Here is a 20,057-nt window from a genome sequence, read left to right on the forward strand (position 1 = left end):
GGCTCGCTGGCAGTCTGTTCGTCTTTTTTCCTTTTTTTTTTGTTGTGTGTCGGTGTTGGGATGGTTTTTGTTTTTGTTTTTTGGCTGTGTATGTGTGGGGGGGGTGGGGTGGGGTGGGGTGGGGGAAACCTTTCTTTTTTAGGTCTCTTCCTCACGGTGCGGCTCGGTCGCGGGGCCTTCCATCGCCCGGTGCGGCTCGGCCGCTGGACTTAACGGTGCCCGGTGCGGCTCGGCCGCGGGGCCTTCCATCGCCCGGTGCGGCTCGGCCGCTGGACTTAACAGTGCCCGGTGCGGCTCGGCCGCGGGGCCTTCCATCGCCCGGCGCGGCTCGGCTGCGGGACTTTACATCGCTGGTGCGGCTCGGCCGCGGGACCTAACATCGCCCGGCGCGGCTCGGCCGCGGGACTTAGCAGCGCACGGTACGGCCGCGGGGGCTTCCATCGCCTGGCTCGGCCACGGGACGTTTCAACACCCGGTGCGGCTCGGCCGCGGGGCCTTCAATCGCCCGGCTCGGCCGCGGGACGTTTCAGCGCCCGGTGCGGCTCGGCTGCGGGGTCTCCCATCCCCTTGCGGGGACTGTGCGGGTCGGTCGGGGACGAGCTGTCCGAGGGCGTGGGGAAGAGAGTGGAAGTTTTGTTGCCTCCATCACAGTGAAGGGGTGTTTGGAGTCACTGTGATGGTCGTTTGTGTTGGGGTCATGTGTCTTGTGTTCTTTTTTTTTGTGTGACTGCTATGTAATTTCGTTCGGTACCTTGGTACCGAATGACAAATAAAGCTCTGTATTGTATTCTGTAATGTCTACATGGTGAAACCAAAATGTATAAAATTGGCCTTTATTGAAATCTGACAATGTGCATTTTAACCACATGCAATTTTTTCTATTACAAATCTCAAATTGTGGAGTACAGAGGCAAATAAATAAATGATGGGTTGTTGTTCCAAACATTATGGAGGGCACTATATATCACTAGGAATTTGACATCTTCAAGTACTTCTCTGACTGTAGCACTTTTTTTGAACTGCTCTGCAGATCTTAGCAGTCAATAAGTCTATTTCCTCATGCTCTACCCAAATCTCCCTTTGTTTTGAATGCATGTCTGTCTTAACAATTCAACTCCAAGGAACAAAATCTAGCTTGTCTCATCTTCATGCATAACTGCAATCTCCTATGTTGGAGGTTCCGGTATATTGTGAGAATTGCATTCCTACAAAACCTAAAGTTATAGAAAATGCAATATAAAAACAATAGTCAATGGGAAAAGGAGGGGTGGGGGGGAGACTAGAATGTTTCAGGCTTGCATTAACAAAGGCATAATTTCCCTGCAGGAATTTCAAAGCTAAATGTCATTTTAATAGTTATGTTTTTTTGTTTCTCCAAGCTAAAAATACAAAAGCCTATATGACACATTGTTTAATGGAGTATCTTTGTTAATAGAAGCAATTGCTTGTTAATTCAATGGCAATGACATATTCTAGGGAAACGATGATATCTGATTACTGTGGGGAGTTTACGTGGAAACAGATTTTTTCCTTATTCTTTTTCTCAGGACAGCTTTTTTTCTACATGTCAGTTTCCAAAGTAACTTTTAAGCAATTGTGTAGTTCCTGATTGAAACTGGGTTAATACCGTTTTGGCCCGCATAATGCAAATTACGTTTTGTAATACATTGAATTATATGCAAATTGCATTAATTTCTTAGTTTTCCTAATTTTTGAAGAATAAACAGGCATTTTAATATCCAGGCAACTTAATCAGCAAAAGGGGAAAGCAGTAACACCATTAGATCCAAACTACGAAGGTGTACTCCTTTTAAGAATTTTTCTCACCAATGATTCTTTGTCATTTGAACCAAAATGTGACCTGCATCATTTATTCTGAATAAACTAACAGATGTTGTAAAAATGCAGTTGAGACCCAATGGTGTAAGTAGATCAAACAGTGATTGTGTTCTGCAAAAGGTCCATCCTTAGTGCCTCGGGTTACTCTTTCAAAATCAGAGCTAAATATTTGTTTTAAGTCAGGTTGTACAAAACTATAGCAGGAACGGGGTACTGACTTTAGATGTTAAGCCATGATCATATTGAATGGAGGTGCTGGCTCGAAGGGCCGAATGGCCTACTCCTGCACCTATTTTCTATGGTTCAATGGGTTGTCCCAATATTTGTAGAAGTATTCATTTGTTGCTGCATACCTCAACCGTACATGTTTTTTTCCCCTTCCCTTTCAGATTGGATGAAGTCCCACCAGGGTTATCTTTGCTACCTGATAATATTCTGCAGGTCCTGAGACATCAGCAATTGCAGTGTATGCAGAAACTATCAGATGGGTTGGAAGATGAACAGCAGGCATTGGCGCTCATTTTGGTCAAATTCCTCATCATTATGTGTCGGTATGGTCCCAATATTATAATATATTCCAATACAAAAGAAGCACGAGTACCAATTACTGTAGCATCCCACTAGTTGTGGCCTCCCAATCTAAATTTATTCCGGATTTATTTTCTGTCTGTGACCATTCAAGTTATTGTTTTATCTTCTACATCAATGCTTCTTTGTACTAATTCATATCATTTGATTCTCTTCATGTCCAAAAAATCCTACTGATCTCCGACTTGAATGTACTCAACAGCTGATTCTCCACATCTGGTCTTGGGCAGAGAATTCCTTAGATACATATTCTCTAATGCAAAAATACCTCATTGCTGTCCTGAATGGCTGATCCCTTATTTTGAGACTGTGGTCCCTGGTTCTAGACATGCTACCTCAATCATTACCCCACATCCACCCTTTTAAAACCTGACATGGCGATCACCATAGCCATTTACAACATAAATGGCAGCAGGAGGCCTCTCTGCAGGTTTAACCATTTCTCAACCCTGAGGGATGGGAAATATGCGGTGAGCTTAATGCAGGAAACCCACACCATCCCAGGAGACCAGCCCACCTGTCTCCTGGAGTGGGGTGGTGAGGTCTTCAGGAACCACCTCGGCTCCATTTCCTGTGGGGTGGCCTTTTTTGTTGGCCCTGAATTTCTGGCCAGAAATCCTAAAGGTCTAGGAACTGGTGCCAGGCCGCTTGCTTCATTTGGCCGTGCGCCTGGATGGCGTGCCGTTGCATTTTGTCAATGTGTACGCCCCCAAGCCCGCCGTGTTGCTGACGCGCCTGTTTCGGGAGGTGTCTACCCTGCTGAGTGCCAATGATCCTGGCCACTGCGTGATCCTCGGGGGAGACTTCAACTATACCCTCGAGGAAGGAGACTGTTCCGGTATCCAGCGCGGCCAGGTGTCGATGAAGAAGGTGATGGAGCTTGTGGGCTCCGTTGACTTGGTAGACACCTGGAGGAAACTCCACCCCGATTCTAGTGCCTTCTCCAGGAGGCCAGAGGGCGGTGGTTCTTGCATCGACTGCCTGTACATTTCTTGGGCATGTGTCTCCCGCGTCTCGGCGGCCCCCATGAGGCTGCTGCAAAGGCAATGGCCAACCGTCTGAGCCCAGTGCTGGCCCAAGTGATCCACCCTGACCAGTCTTATATGGTCCTGGGCCGGTCCATCCAGGACAATATCCATCTGGTCCGGGACCTGGTCTACCTGGCTCAAGAGACCGGTGTACCCACTGCCTTTCTCTCCCTCGACCAGGAGAAGGCTTTTGACAGGATGGATCACGAGTATCTGCTGAGGACTCTGCGGGCGTTTGGGTTCAGACCACACTTTGTGGCCCGGATCCGGCTTTTATACACCGCTTCGGAGTGTCAAAGTTAACGTATCCTGGCCCCCATTCCCTTCCACAGAGGAGTACGTCAGGGATTCCCCATGTCAGGCCAACTGTACGCCATCTGCGTGGAGCCATTCCTTAGTCTGCTTCAGAGAAGGTTGACGGTTCTACGCGAGTTGGACTTGGAGGTGGTCCTCTCGGTCTGCGCCGGTGACGTGTTCCTCATGGTCACTGACCCCGTCGACCTGCAGAGGATGCGCGAGTGTCAACGAGTCTTCTCGGCCACCTCCTCTGCCAGGATCAACTGTGTGAAATGTTTTGGACCCTTGATGGGTCCCTGGCAGGTGGACTTCCTCCCGGAGGAGATGCGGTCTTTCACATGGAGCACCACACGCCTCCTCTACTTGGGAGTCTACTTGAGTCTCGCCGCGGAGACCTGGCCGGCGGACTGGCAGGAGCTGGACATGAAAGTCATCGCTCGGCTTGGGTGCTGGTCGATGACTTTTACAAATGCGCTTCCTCCCCCCCCCCCCCCCCCGGGAGGACCGACGCCCCCCCCACCCGAGCGCTTCCTCCCCATCCCCCCACCCGAGCGGGTGGACCGACGCCCGTACCGGCATGCCTCGTGCCAGACCTTCCTCACGTGGTGTAGCGTGGCGGCAGAGGGTCCAACACGATGGCCGTCGCCATCGTACCTCGCCGCCGATCAGCGCTGCACGCACGTGGCATAAGGAAATGGCTTTCGCTGCCAACTGGTCCACAGATCGGTAGGGTTGCTGTGCCCGGCCCGGCCCCGGGGACATGGCCCGGCCCCGGGGACATTCCCCGACCGCCACTGGCTCCTGCCCATGGCCCCGGGGGATGCTCCCCACCCGCCAACTGGTCCACGGATTGGTAGGGTTGCTGAGCCCGAAGGAGAACTTTCCACCCAACGGTTCCGGTCCCAAACCTCTCCTGCATTGGTCCAGCATCCTCTCCTCCACCCACTCCCTCCCCTCCCCCCCCCACCCCCTCCACCTCCCCATCCCCCTCAACCCCCTTATCCACCCTCCCCCTTCCCTCCCACTCCCCCACTCCATCCCCCCTCAACCCCCCTTATCCTCCTCCCTTCCCCCCCATCACCCACTCCATCCCCTCTCAACCCCCCTCCTCCCCTCCCCCCATGACCCACTCCATTCACCCTCAACCCCCCTCCTCCACTCACCCACTCCATCCCTCCTCAACCCCCCTAATCCCCCCCCTCCCTCAGCTGCGCCCGCAGGACTGCCCTCTAGCAGAGATTTGCACCCAACGACAATAAAACACTCTTGACTCCCTTGACTCGTGCCTTTCTGATATCTTGCTTTCGCACTGCATTCAGTCATTTGTGCACAAGGAGATCAAAGTCTTTTTTGACCACTAGCACTTTTTATTCTCTCACCATTTAAAAAGTGCTCTTCAATTTTTCTACCAAAGTGGATGGCTTCATGTTTACCCATGATTTTTGTATTGCCCGTACTATATGGTCCTCCAATTTCCTAACCATACACTTCTACTTTACTGTTTGGGAGTCTGTTTCGAGCCACGATTGATATTTTCTGTCTATTAGCTACATCCAAGGACCAGCTCTGCTAGGCGGAGGAGAGTGTTAGTAGACGGAAATTGGCTGGTTCTGTGGTCGAGGAAGAAACAGAGGGCTTTTAGACTTTCCTGGTGGGGGATGGAGGTGCAAAGTGTCGAGGAAGAAACGGAGGACTTTAAAACCTCAGTTTTCCAGGTCCTCTCTACCTCATCTTTACTATGTATGTTCAGTCACTCTACACCTCCATCCCATGTAGACCTCCACTCTACCTCCAGGAAGGTCTTAAAACTCTCTGTTTCTTCCTCCGCCATAGAACCAGTTAATTTCCGTCTACGAACACTCCTCTGCCTAGCAGAGCTGGCCCTTACCCTTAACAACTTCTCCTTCGACTCCTTCCACTTCCTCCAAATCCAAGGCGTAGCTCTGGGCATTCGCACGGACCCCATCAATGCCTGCCTCTTTGTAGGATACGTTGAACAATCCCTGTTCCAGGCATACACTGGCCCTATCCCCGAACTCTTCCTCCGCTGCATTGACGACTGCATCGGTGCTACTTGCTGCACCCATGCAGAACTCACTGACTTCATCAATTTCACGACTAATTTCCATCTTGCCCTCAAATTCACTTGGACCATCTCCGGCATTTCCCTACCGTTTCTAGATTTCACCGTCTCCATCACAGGAGACAGACTATCGACTGACATCTATTACCAACCCACTGACTCGCATAGCTATCTAGACCACATTTCTTCCCACCCTGCTTCCTGTAAAGATTCCCCTACACTCAATTCCTCTGTCTGCGCCGCATCGGAGCCCAGGATGAGGTCTTCCATACCAGGTCATCGGAGATGTCCTTATTCTTAGGGAACGGGGGTTCCCCTCTTCCATTATAAATGAGGCTCTCACTTGGGTCTCTTCGATATCGTGCAGCTCTGCTCTTGCTCCCCTCCCCCTCCCGTTCATAACAAAGACAGAGTCCCCCGTGTCCTCACCTTCCACCCCATCAGCTGCCGCATACAGCACATAATCCTCCGACATTTTTGCCACCTCCAACAGGATCCCACTACTAGCCACACCTTCCAATCTCCACCCCTTTCTGCTTTCCGCAGAGACCGTTTGCTTTGCAACTCCCTGATCAACTCGTCCCTTCCCACCCAAACGACCCCTCCCCAGGTACTTTCTCCTGTAACCGCAGGAGATGCAACACCTGTCCCTACACTTCCCCTTCGACTCCATCCAAGGACCCTGACAGTCTTTTCAGGTGAGGCAGAGGTTCACTTGCACCACCTCCAACCTCATCTACTGTATCTACTGTTCCAGGTGTCACCTCCTGTATATCAGCGAGACCAAGCTCAGGCTTGGCGATCGTTTCGCTGAACACCTGCTCGGTCTGCGTAAACCTACCTGATCACCCTGTTGCTCAACACTTTAACTCCCCCTCCCATTCCCACACTGACCTTTCTGTCCTGGGCCTCCTCTACTGTCAGAGTGAGGCCCAGCACAAATTGGAGGAACAGCACCTCATATTTTGCTTGGGTAGCTTGCACCCCGGCGGTATGAACATTGACTTTTTTTAACTTCAAGTAGCCCTCTTTCAAGTAGCCCTTGCTTTCCCTCTCTCTCCATCCCTTCCCAGTTCTTCTACCAGTCTTACTGTCTCCAACGGCATTTTATCACTGTACCGCCCACTCCCCTGACATCAGTCTGAAGAAGGGTCTCGACCCGAAATGTCACTCATTCCTTCTCTCCAGAGATACTGTCCCTCCTGCTGAGTTACTCCAGCATTTTGTGTCTACCTTCGATTTAAACCAGCATCTGCAATTCTTTCCTACACATATGTATAATTGTGTTTTTGTGTGTTTGAGTCTATGTGCCTTTGATACTGCTGCAAGCAAAGTTTTCATTGTACCTGTTCCTCACTGTATTTATGTGTAGATAATAGACTCAACTTGACTTTACTCGACTTTCCACAAATGTGGCCAGACTTTTTGTGCTTCCAGCCGTTTCTGTTTCTCCTTTTGGTTTTCAACGTATCCTTTTTTTGTAATTGTCAATGATAGCTATAAATTGGATAATTCTCCTTTTATCCCAGGAATCTGGCTAATGTTGAGGAGATTGGTTCCTGCTCCTACATTAATCATGTAATCACCATGACTACTGTCTACATCCAGCAAGTAAGTGAAAAACTTTGCAATAAGTTTTTTTCTTCAAAATATTTCCAGCATTTTATATCCAAAGACAAAAATAATTTATTAATGTGGTAAACTTTTCCATTAGTCTGTCTTAGATTTTCTTTTTGTTATTTCACTTCTTTCCATACTTCAGACAAAAGTTGGTATAGATGCTGAAAAACTTGAGATTCCGTAGGCTTACTTATCTCTCAAGAGTGAGATATGGTACAACTTGAAGAAAAAAAAATCAGTGTTGCAAATACCTGATGAGAGGAAGGAATGGGAAGAGATTACTTTTCAACTGTAAGAAATAAAGGCTGACCAATTGAATGGGCACAGTACTTGATAATGTCATGTAAAATTGCCTTTTCAATTTAGTAGTTGCATATACTAGTTCTATCCTACACACAAAGGACAATATACAGAAACCAATTAACCTTTGGAACGTCTTTGGAACGTATGAGGAAACCGGAGCACCCGTAGAAAACCCACACGGTCACAGAGAGAATGTGCAAATTCCATACAGACCGCAGCATAGTCAGGAACGAAAGTCTCGGGCTGTAAGGCAGCAACTCTGCTGCTGCCCTTTATTATCTATATACTAAAACTCTCGTTTGTGACTGAACTTCAGCCAAAACGGTACACGATAGCGTGACAATTTTAGGCCCACCTTACTCACGCAAGTAATTTTATTGAAATCGGTGTTATATTTTTTAAGTTATTCACATTTTAAAGTTTAAAAGGAGGGGAGGGGAGGGTAGGAGGGATGGGGGTAGTGGGGGAGAAGGGAGAGGGGAGGGGGGGGGGTTGAGGAGAAAGGGGAGGGGGGGAGGACAGGGTGCTGCACCAATGCAGGAGAGGTTTGGGCCCAACAGGTCCACTTTGTCTAGTCTTCTCTTAATTTTCTTTTACAATAAGTTAAAAAGCAAGACCAAAGAGAAAGAAATGGCAGACGAAACACCAGCTGAAGATTTTGTAAGACACGCACTTATCTTCTGTGAGAGTCTTTACGACCCGTATCGAAACTGGCGACAGAGAGCAGCTGGGTGAGTGGATCAAGATATAATAAATGCTAAAAGCTAAGCTTTGTTTTTGTGAATCTCTTTTTTTTTTTTAATTAACTTTAGATTAAGATATCTACTGATTTTGTTGTTATGTTGCCCTTCTATGTAAGATGATATTAATATTACAGTAAAGCAATGATTTTGATCGCATGATGCTCAATTGTAATAGTTTACTTTCACTGAGAATGCCAGGGAGTTCATTATCATGATGTTTGAAGGCTATTTAATGCTTCCCATTGCTAATTATCAATGGTGGTGTTTTTGTATATTTACATGCAAATATACCAATTTCATGGATGTTCCAATTTTACAAAGCTAACAGGAACTGTGCAACTTGGTTTAACATTTCATCTGAAATTACTATGTTCATAATTAAGAATGCAGTTAATTGTACATTTTTAACAGAAGCATCCATCGCGTCATATGTTTCAAATGATTACAGCAACAAGTGTGTACATGGTAAAAGGTTTTTAGAATCCTCTATCAATGTAAAAGTGACTTGATGTTGTCAAGATGCTGCAAATTTGGTTGAAGTCTTCAAGTTGTGTAGCAGCTCCCACTGTTGTGACACTTTCTCATGCCCTCACCCAGGGCAAAGCAGAAGAGGTCCTTGATGCTGATTTTGGATTTCTTGATTGTGAATGTCTCATATAAAAATAATGTAGTTATAGCCTTTTAACATTGTAAAGCATCACAGCTGAGGAGCATTATTGTACAGAATTTAACAAGCCATGAAAAGAGTTAAAGCAGATGATCAAAAGCTTGCTCAATCAGTAGGTTTCAGGGAGCATTTAAAAAAGTGTGAGTAGTAGATCCTGTAAGTTCTGACACTCCTTAAAATGTATCACTTTAACCTGTTATGGGCATTTACCTTAATATTGTGTTTCCATGCCAAATTTTGTGTCCCTAATGCTTTTGTGAAGGGCCTTTGGATGTTTTCAAGCTAGCTATTGTTATTGGATGTGTGAAGCCTCGTCTTGTTGCATAACCCAGAATATAACTGTTTGCATATTCTACATTATTGTCAAATCTCACTTTCCTAACTTGCTTTGTCCTGAGGCCCGCTCATTTAATTGAAAGTATTTTTGGTGGTGAGGATACAAGAATGATTAAGCATTCATATTTGTAAATATTTAAAAGCAGCAACAAAATTTCAAGAGTAAAGTGTGTTTAATTGTCATATGTACTGACAACAAAACAATTAAATCTTTCTAGCAGCAGTTTACAGGCTTCTAAATGCATTACACAGATTAAAATGAGAGCAGTGACAAAAGTGTTTGAATGCTTTGTACAAAGGGGTGTGGTAAAGCCGAAGGGAAGCCAAGGAATTTATGCACAACCAAAGAACTGCAGATGCTGGTAATACACAAAAGGGCACAAAGCTGGAGTAAATCAGCAGTTCAGGCAACATTCCTGGAGAACGTGAATTGGTGACATTTCGGGTCAAAGAAGGCTCTCCACCCGAAATGTCACCTATCCATGTTCTTGAGGGATGCTGCCTAATCTGCTGAGTTACTCCAGCACTTGTGTCTTTCAAGGAACTTATGTTAAGCTTCATGAGTCTTTGGTTATCTGGGGTAATTTCCTGGGGTAATTGTATTCCAGTATCCACTTTTCAGGACAGATTTTAGGATTCTAAAGGGGTACAGAGAAAACGCACCATGATGACAAATGATGTAGTTGCTTAAACTAGGATGGTTTTCCCTGAACCAGAGGGAAGGTCTGATAAATGTTGTTAAAGGTTGAAGGTGCTAACGATGTTAAGGAAAAAGCATGCTAGACAGTGAACAGGTAATGAGAGTTCACTGAAAGCGTTTGGTAAAAGAATGGAAGAAAAAAAAGAAATTTCTTTCCAGCGGCTTCTAATATTTGGAATGCAATACTTGAAGGTAATCAGATCCCATTGTAACAATTAAAATGAACTTTAGACACAAAAACCTGGAGTAACTCACCAGGACAGGCAGCATCTCTGAAGAGAAGGAATGGGTGACGTGTCTGGTCGAGACTCTTCTCTCCAGAGATGCTGCCTGTCCCACTGAGTTACTCCAGCTTTTTGTGTCTATCTTCGGTTTAAACCAGCATCTGCAGTTCCTTTTTACACAAGGAGTACTATATATCGCAGAGAACGTACAAGTCAATTGGCACCTCAAGCCTCTGCCAGCCCTTTGAAAGGTCACATGAAAAAATCTAGGTGATTTTCAATTATCTATGGTAAAGGAGGATAGTATCTCCATGAATAATACAATAGGCAAGGAATATTCCATCCATGTTGACCATGAGTCAGGTCTATGTCTACTACTTCCTACACTTGACTTACTTGGTAAAATGTCTTGTATTCCACTGCACCAAGCAAGTCTACAACAGACTGACCATGCTATGGATCCATATGAAGATCATGAACCTGGACAAGCCCAAGCTGGTGCCTATCTGCCATGCTAGCCTTGAGGCCCATCTCCATGTTTACAACCTTTCCAAACACTTGTGCCAAGTTCACAGGTGAATTCAGCCGCTGGGGCTGGTGTCCTACTTCCCTACCAGTGCCACTACAGCTCGGAGTTACCTGACAATGTCAGGAACCTTAAGAATTGCATTCAATGCCATCACACCTTTGGGGATGAAATGAACACTGCCAAGTAGAGCAATGCTTTCTTCTGTTTGCATTGCCTAAGGAATTGGGTGGTATCCTGAAGAGGTTTGAATGTCCCCATTCCATGAGTGGTTCAGGGGCAAGCTACAATGCAGATGGCAGTGGCAACAAATTGAAACTGCATGCCTTCTGCCACACAACTGGGGGATGAACACTGACAAAGTCATCTTGGTGCAACCAGAAAAGTTAATTCCAAGTTGAGGGTATCTTGAAGGTCCCAGGTCAGACTGAACTTTGCTTTGTTAGATGGACTCTGGCTTTGTTGTCATTTGTACGGCTGATCCACAGACATGTAAATTTACATTTGGAGAACAGAGAATTGTCTGTAATATGAAGAGGATGAATTTGAATCATTTACAGCAAAAGCTAGGCTTGGCATTAACTTGGATCTTTCAAAGGGCCGACAGAAACTTGAGGTGCCAATTAACATGTATGCACTAAAGTCCCATATATAACACTTTGCAGTGATTTATTGCATAGGCTTGTGAAACCTGTCAACAATCATGAGGATTGGCACTGTTTTATTAGCTTATTGTTTGCATTGGACATGAAGCATTTCTAACAAATGAAGCATTATCTCTTCCTTGTGAATTGTTATGAATTAGATTTGATAAATTTAGGAAATTAGGTTTTAAGTTGAATTGCAAAGCCACAATGGATTTAGACAATAGACAATAGACAATAGGTGCAGGAGTAGGCCATTCAGCCCTTCGAGCCAGCACCGCCATTCAATGCGATCACTCTCAATCAGTACCCCGTTCCTGCCTTCTCCCCATACCCCCTCACTCCGCTATCCTTAAGAGCTCTATCCAGCTCTCTCTTGAAAGCATCCAACGAACTGGCCTCCACTGCCTTCTGAGACAGAGAATTCCACACCTTCACCACTCTCTGACTGAAAAAGTTCTTCCTCATCTCCGTTCTAAATGGCCTACCCCTTATTCTTAAACTGTGGCCCCTTGTTCTGGACTCCCCCAACATTGGGAACATGTTTCCTGCCTCTAATGTGTCCAATCCCCTAATTATCTTATATGTTTCAATAAGATCCCCCCTCATCCTTCTAAATTCCAGTGTATACAAGCCCATTCGCTCCAGCCTTTCAACATACGACAGTCCCGCCATTCCGGGAATTAACCTAGTGAACCTACGCTGCACGCCCTCAATAGCAAGAATATCCTTCCTCAAATTTGGAGACCAAAACTGCACACAGTACTCCAGGTGCGGTCTCACCAGGGCCCGGTACAACTGTAGAAGGACGTCTTTGCTCCTATACTCAACTCCTCTTGTTATGAAGGCCAACATTCCATTGGCTTTCTTCACTGCCTGCTGTACCTGCATGCTTCCTTTCAGTGACTGATGCACTAGGACACCCAGATCTCGTTGAACATCCCCTCTTCCTAACTTGACACCATTCAGATAATAATCTGCCTTTCTATTCTTACTTCCAAAGTGAATAACCTCACACTTATCTACATTAAACTGCATCTACCATGTATCCGCCCACTCACACAACCTGTCCAAGTCACCCTGCAGCCTTATTGCATCTTCCTCCCAATTCACACTACCCCCCAGCTTAGTATCATCTGCAAATTTGCTAATGGTACTTTTAATCCCTTCATCTAAGTCATCAATGTATATCGTAAATAGCTGGGGTCCCAGCACCGAACCTTGCGGTACCCCACTGGTCACTGCCTGCCATTCCGAAAGGGACCCATTTATCCCCACTCTTTGCTTTCTGTCCGTCAACCAATTTTCTATCCATGTCAGTACCCTACCCCCAATACCATGTGCTCTAATTTTGCCCACTGATCTCCTATGTGGGACCTTGTCGAAGGCTTTCTGAAAGTCGAGGTACACCACATCCACTGACTCTCCCCTGTCAATTTTCCTAGTTACATCCTCAAAAAATTCCAGTAGATTTGTCAAGCATGATTTCCCCTTCGTAAATCCATGCTGACTCGGAATGATCCTGTTACTGCTATCCAAATGTTCAGCAATTTCGTCTTTTATAATTGACTCCAGCATCTTCCCCACCACTGATGTCAGACTAACTGGTCTATAATTACCCGTTTTCTCTCTTCCCTCCTTTCTTAAAAAGTGGGATAACATTTGCTATCCTCCAATCCACAGGAACTGATCCTGAATCTATAGAACATTGAAAAATGATCTCCAATGCTTCCACTATTTCTAGAGCCACCTCCTTAAGTACCCTGGGATGCAGACCATCAGGCCCTGGGGATTTATCAGCCTTCAGTCCCATCAGTCTACCCAAAACCATTTCCTGCCTAATGTGGATTTCCTTCAGTTCCTCCATCACCCTAGGTTCTCCGGCCCCTAGAACATTTGGGAGTTAAGCTAAAAATGGCAGGAATATGGTTAAAAGTGACTATTCTGTCCAATTAAAATATATTTGTCATCTTTACTACTGTCCTGTTGCAATGTTTGTGTAAATGATTACACGAGAATTAAGAAATGATTAACTACCATAACTCAAACTCACAATGGGAGGAAATACAGATTGTTCTGAGGCATTCAGCTATGTCACCTATATTGAGGCTTGTTTATTATTTGTGTACGTGAAGTTTGTATTGTACTTCAATGGTAGTCAAATTACAGTTTCTGGAGGAAGAGCACATCCAAAGACAAACATTTTTTAAAGTGTTGAACATAATTTGCTAAATTAGAAGCATCAAGCATGTATTTTAGAAAACGGTTACCTATATAATCTTGAATTGTCAGATCTTGCATCAGTACGCCTGATTATAGTCTTATGTATGCCAGATGAATTTGTGAACAGACACGCATCCATAATCTTGTGTGGATAGTTATCATTTGGCCTTGGAATTAGATAAGGGTTCAAGAGATAAAGTGCCTGTTCTTTAAGCAACCTCTTGACTTCAGTCTTTAAATTCCTGTTGAAAATTCGATTCCAAAAATCTCACTTGAATTGTTTAAATTCCACCCAAAACACTGATTATCCCCTTGACTCCTCATGATTTGCTGAGGGCATCCAACAATTTACTTTTACCCTTTAAATTCCTGTGTATGTGAAAGATTAAAATTTCTCATCCATCCCTTCCCCCACCATGACCTCGTACTAAATTAATCTAGTTGTGTTGGTGAGGACAGTAGATGGATCCAGAGACAGCTGGTTTTGCCAGGTGGGCAGACTGATTCTGAATTAACTTAACAGGATCCAAACTTCTGTTCATGAAAACAAACCACAAACAAGAGTGCATTTGGAAACTATGAAAACAGGAAATTAATAGTTAAAATGCTGTCAAGGAAACATATGACAAGCATTCATTTAGTTGTCATATTTTGACAATGTAACCAAATTGAACAAACTCAAAGAATTTTATTTGTGTTTTAATAAATGATTTGAGTGATTTTTAATTTAGATTATACATTGTACAACTCAGTTCCAGCAATCATTTCTACAGTATTTGTACAGCTTTTCACCAGTTCTAATATTAAATTTAGGTCAGAGGAGACACAAAGAACTGCAGATGCTGGTATGCAAAAAAGACAGTGCTGGACTAACTCAGTGGGTGAGGCAGCATTTCTGGAGAACATGGATAGGTATGAGCCTGAGTCTGAAGAAAGGTCCCGACCTGAAACGTCACTTCTCCAGAGAGGTTGTCTGACCTGCTGAGTTGCTCCAACACTTTGTGACTTTATTTATTAAATTATCACTGTGTCTAACACACATATGGTGAGAGTTATTTGCAATGAGAAAATAATTTTAGATTTTTTTGATAACTGAGATTAGCGGTTGAGTTTCAGTCCGTGAAGGTCACAATCTGTTCCTTGTTGACACATAATACATTTTCTCTTGCTTGCAGCCTGCATCACTTTAAAATAAATTGGTAACTTTCTACTGGAGCTGTTTATACTATATTTGAATCTGCTTTGGTCTGATTGAATAAAAGCACAGATGTCAAACTAAATTGGGAAATAAATTGAACAACTCTCAGCAGTCCATAATTCAGTATCAGGCCAGTACAAAATGAGAAACAGAATTAGCTCAATTCTTTCCCACAATTTCATCCTGCACCTTGAGCTTGGAAATATGCTTCTACTCACAACCTGAATTTAAGTCTGAGTATGGGAAGGATAATATTGCGTGGGCTTTGGCGTTTAAGTTAAAGCATCGCGTGGGATAAAGTAACAGGAGTTCAAAGGAAAGAGACGATGGCCAAATGAGATGGCTGTTTCAAAGTGTCTGATGCTTTGAGAGACTGAATGGCCTGTGTAGGATTCCATATTTCTATTTTAGTAATGCATTTTTCAAAATCACAATGTACCATGGAACATCATTTGGAAGAAGGTAATGCTATTAAAAAACATTTGATGTTTTAAAAAAAAGTAACAAGCATGGATACTCAGAAGATAATGTAAATGGTTTATGCTTTATTCCTGTCACTATTCCGAGACTAGTAATATATAATCGTTGTCAACCATCTTATTTTCTACAGTTTAATGATTTATTTGATCTAATTAGGTCATCCACCTTATCTTTGAACTTTACGATGGCATTTTCTGGAGCCTTTGGCACCTGGCTGTAATATGCACTACCTTCACACCTGGGCCTCTTCCAGTCCTGCTAGTGTGAACTCTCCCTTAATGCGGTGACTTTAATGGTTGTTTAATGTTTTATTGTTTAATGAGTGAAATTAGTTCATTGTGAGGGCAAGTAAGATCTAGTGGTGCAAGCAATATGGAGAAAGACATGTACTGATTGGATTTCCTATTTATATTATACTAGACGACCCATGGACCGGTTGGGTTCCCGTTGTTACTAAAGATTCTTTAGTACCTTTTCAGTTTCTTTGTCGAACTAAATTAAGGCGCATGTTGCAATCAAAAGCGCTTGAACAATTGATCGGGCAGAAAGCAGCCAAAACGGTACACGATAGCACAACAATCTGAATGAAACACGACCCGTGGACCCGCTGGGTTCCCGTTGTGACAGTGGTTGATGAAAAAAAAGACACACAATTTTAATATTATTGAGTGGTCAGACTTTAAGGAAGAAAATTTGAGCATTTACCTCAGGAGTCATCGTTCAACGAAGCACCCGTTTCATGCCAACATTGAACACGGAAGTATTAGATCAAAATGGTGATGTTTATTTTATGGGGTATGTGTCCGAAATACAGCCAAAACGGTAGAATTTGAAAAGAACTTGATACTGCATACCGGAGGTGAATGGTGAGCAAGGTGCCCCTAAAATTCGTGGAGGCCAGCAGCAGGAGAGCGGCCGCAAGGCGCTGCCCCATGTTCGTCCTTCTTCGTTGGCCATCGGCTTTGACCTCTCTGCCACCGTGCTGCACCACGGGAGGAAAGTCAGGCGCTGGGCACGCCGGGACTGACGCTGGTCCTCCCAGCACTGCTGCACAGGCACGCCACCGCCAGGCCCGACATCTCTCCCCCAACTGTGCACGCACGGATACCGACCGGGCCTGGTAACCCTCCCCCAACTGTGCAGGCATGCCTGCCGGGCTGTTGAAAGTTATCCCATTCACAGTATAAAGTTTATTAAAGTTTATAAAGTGAATTACTTTTAAAATATAACAAAACTTGATACTGCACACCGCAGGCAAATGGTGAGTAAGGTGCCCCTAACATTGGTTATCTTGTTACAATGGCACCTGTCAAGGGGTGGGATATATTAGGCAGCAAGTGAACAGTTAGTTCTTGAAGTTGATGTGTTGGAAGCAGGAGAAATGGCAGGAGTAAAGACCTGAGCGGCTTTGACAAGGGCCAAATTGTTATGGCCATCTCTGAAATGGCAAGGTTTGTGGGGGGCTCCCGGTCAGCAGTGGCGAGTACCTACCGACAGTGGTCCGAGGAGGACCAAACCACAAACCGGCGACTGGATGTTAGGCGCCCAAGGCTCATCGATGTGCGTGGGCAACGAAGGCTATCCCGTCTACACTGAACCGACTGTGAGAAGATGACAAGCCGGTGGAGGGAGTGTGATGTTCTGGGCAATGTTCTGCTGGGAAACCCTGGGTCCGACTATTCATGTGGATGTCAATTTGACACCTACCTACACATCGCTGCAGACCAGGTACACCCCTTCATGGCAATGGTATTCCCTGATGGCAGTGGCCTCTTTCAGCAGGATAATGCGCCCTGCCACACAGCACACATTGTTCAGGAATGGTTTGAGGAACATGATGAAGTGTTTATGGTGTTGCCCTGGCCTCCAAATTCTCCAGATCTCAATCCGATTGAGCATCTGTGGGATGTGCTGGATCGACGTCCGATCCACGGCGGCTCCACCTCGCAACCTACAGGACTTGAAGGATCTGCTGCTAATGTTTTGGTGCCAGATACCACAGGACACCTTCAGGGGTCTTGTAGAGTCCATGCCTCGGCAGGGTCGGCGCTGTTTTGGTGGCACACGGAGGACCAACAGCACTTTAGGCAGGTGGTCGTAATGTTTTGGCTGATCGGTATAGATATATATATATTTTGGTGAAATTTACAAAAGTTTGCATGGATGATGATTGCAGTATTCTCCCAAATGGATGAGCTTTGAGCTACTGGCTAACTTGACAGTGATCTAAGTGAATCTAGTTTCTGTACATCCATTCACTCTACTACAGGAGTCACAAGATAGCAATTAAGAAGAGAAATGTATGCATATGTGGAAATTTTGATATTACCCTAGTCACGCTTCATTATCTCAACCATCTTTTGGCATTTGCTAATTGTAACGTTGATTCTCCCTATCCCTTTCTAGTAACGTTGTCAGTGCAGTGGAGAAGAGCAGACAGAAATATAAAGCAGCTTGCCTTACCGTGGAGTTCATCCCTTTCTTTTATCGTAAGTACACTGCAATTGTTCTCCCCCCCCCACCCCGCTTATTCCCACCCTCCCCCCAAAATAAAGATACGTAAATACTTATTTAATCTCGACAGATGGAATTGGAAAATGTTTTTTTTTGTGCTAAACTGCTTGTGCATATTAAAACAATTCTTAGGGTCCTTGAGTGCAGTTATTTCCCAGTCCGATAGTAGTTCAGTAACTTGCTTGCAGTTTTAAGTGTATGAAACGACATTGTGATCAAGAATTGTGTGCAGAGTACCATTTGCTTTGCCAACTAATTGGATTAACTAATGTTATTGGTGTGCTTTGATATCCGAGTTTTTTAGAGCAGATTGAATGAGTCACATTCTGATGATATTGTAGACATGCATTAGAGATTATCGAGCGGGGAAAAAAAGAAAAAGTATTTTTATATGTAGTTGGAGGTTGAGTGGGTTTTGCAAAATGGATATCACACACCTGTTTACTTGCAATGCATTTCAAATGCTTGAACTTTGTAGTGGTCTGGAGCATAGAATTATGGAGCATATGAACAGGGCCTTCAGCCCAATTCGTTCATACCGACCCCTCTAAGCTATTTCCATTTGAACCATATATAACATATATTATAGCATGTACATCTCAATTGGGCTTTGGGCCTGGCAGAACTTTTTTTTATCGCCCACCTCCTACAATAAGGAATAAGTATATCCCTTTTACTTTAGTGAAATCAGACAGAGTTAAAGATTTATTGGGTATGGGAAACGATTAATTTTAACATTGACCATGGCATTGTTAACTTCATTGCTGATGGTCAGAAGTCGGGAACTGGTGTTGGAGTGTCTATTCATGGTACAAAATGTTGAGAAGATTTTTTTAATTTTATTTATTGTTCCGAGTATTTTTACTTCAAGGTGCTGTTGCCATAATTTTATGATTTCTGTTCAATGTTGCAACAGTGACTTTGCTCCAATCAGTTGAGAGAGTCGACTGTGATTTTGTGAGGTTATCTTTAGCCTCCAAGTCATAGATTTCACAGTTTTGAAATCTAGAGGCTTTCAGTGTATGAAAAAGCTTGTCAGTAAGATATCCATTTATGTATTAAAAATTATTAATAATAAAATGATTAGTTTCCTTGTATAGAATGCAGTCCATTGAGTTGTTTGTTTTGTTTAAACAAAAATATTTGCTTATCTGCCAGAGCTCCTTGAGAGTTCTTTGGTGCAGCACAAATCTGGAATTTGAAATTTGGAATCAGTTTATCAGATATTAAAATATTTTTAGTAAACCTTTGAGATTTTGGCACATCCTGCTGGTATTTGACATTATCAGCTAGCAGCCAAAATACATGACGCACACAAACAGGTCCTTTGCATTCAGAGTTTTAAGAGCCAGCTAAGATCATTATGATAACGATAACTGGCACAGTTTTTTTTTTGAAAGCACCAAGTGCTGGAGCTTTTTAAATAGTCAAAACGATAAATTTCTAACTGTTGAAAATGAGTGATTGATGACTTCATTCATACCACTCCTGCAAAGCAAATGGTGCATCTTCCTGTTGGATTGCAGTGATATTAAATAGTCTATAAATGCGAAGGTACTTGTCTCCCCAACATCTGCCTCGCTCAAACCCTTTCCAAAAGTGCTGGGCAAATGTTGGAGAGACAACATTTTGTGGCATTTCCAAATGTCTTACCCCTGGTAGATGCTGTATGATCTGAACTACAGGACCCGCCAGCTCCTTGGCCAAGCAAGTCGACTTCTCGGGCAGATTTTTAGACTAAGGGTGATTTGCATCTACTGCAGTTGATTGGGATTTGTGGTAGCTGAGATAACAAGTGAAGGTCCCATAGCCTTCATTACATGTTGAGAGAGATACAGCATTGAAACAGGTTTTTTAGCCCATGAGTTCCATGTTGAAATCCAATTTTTTTTTAATACTAATCTTACCTTAATCCATTTTGTCCATCCTCTCATTCCTTCATTTCCCTCCCCCCACTTGCCCCCAGATTTACCATTCACCTACACATATAGGCAATTTACATTATCCAATTAACTGATTGACCCACAGGGAGAATGTCATAAGG

General features: G+C 44.2%; 1 protein-coding gene across 3 annotated transcripts in view; it reads left to right on the forward strand.

Annotated features, from left to right (window-relative positions):
- nbeal1 (neurobeachin-like 1) overlaps positions 1-20,057 on the forward strand; it is a 184,914-nt gene that overhangs the window by 37,483 nt on the left and 127,374 nt on the right. For all 3 annotated transcript variants that reach the window (XM_078403600.1, XM_078403601.1, XM_078403602.1), the window contains exons 3-6: positions 2,229-2,390; positions 7,365-7,446; positions 8,362-8,489; positions 17,906-17,988. In XM_078403600.1, coding sequence (XP_078259726.1) covers positions 2,229-2,390; positions 7,365-7,446; positions 8,362-8,489; positions 17,906-17,988 — 455 coding nt within the window. The remainder of the gene's footprint in view (positions 1-2,228; positions 2,391-7,364; positions 7,447-8,361; positions 8,490-17,905; positions 17,989-20,057) is intronic.

Source organism: Rhinoraja longicauda, chromosome 8, assembly GCF_053455715.1.
Source record: "Rhinoraja longicauda isolate Sanriku21f chromosome 8, sRhiLon1.1, whole genome shotgun sequence".
Classification (NCBI taxonomy): Eukaryota; Metazoa; Chordata; class Chondrichthyes; order Rajiformes; family Arhynchobatidae; genus Rhinoraja; species Rhinoraja longicauda.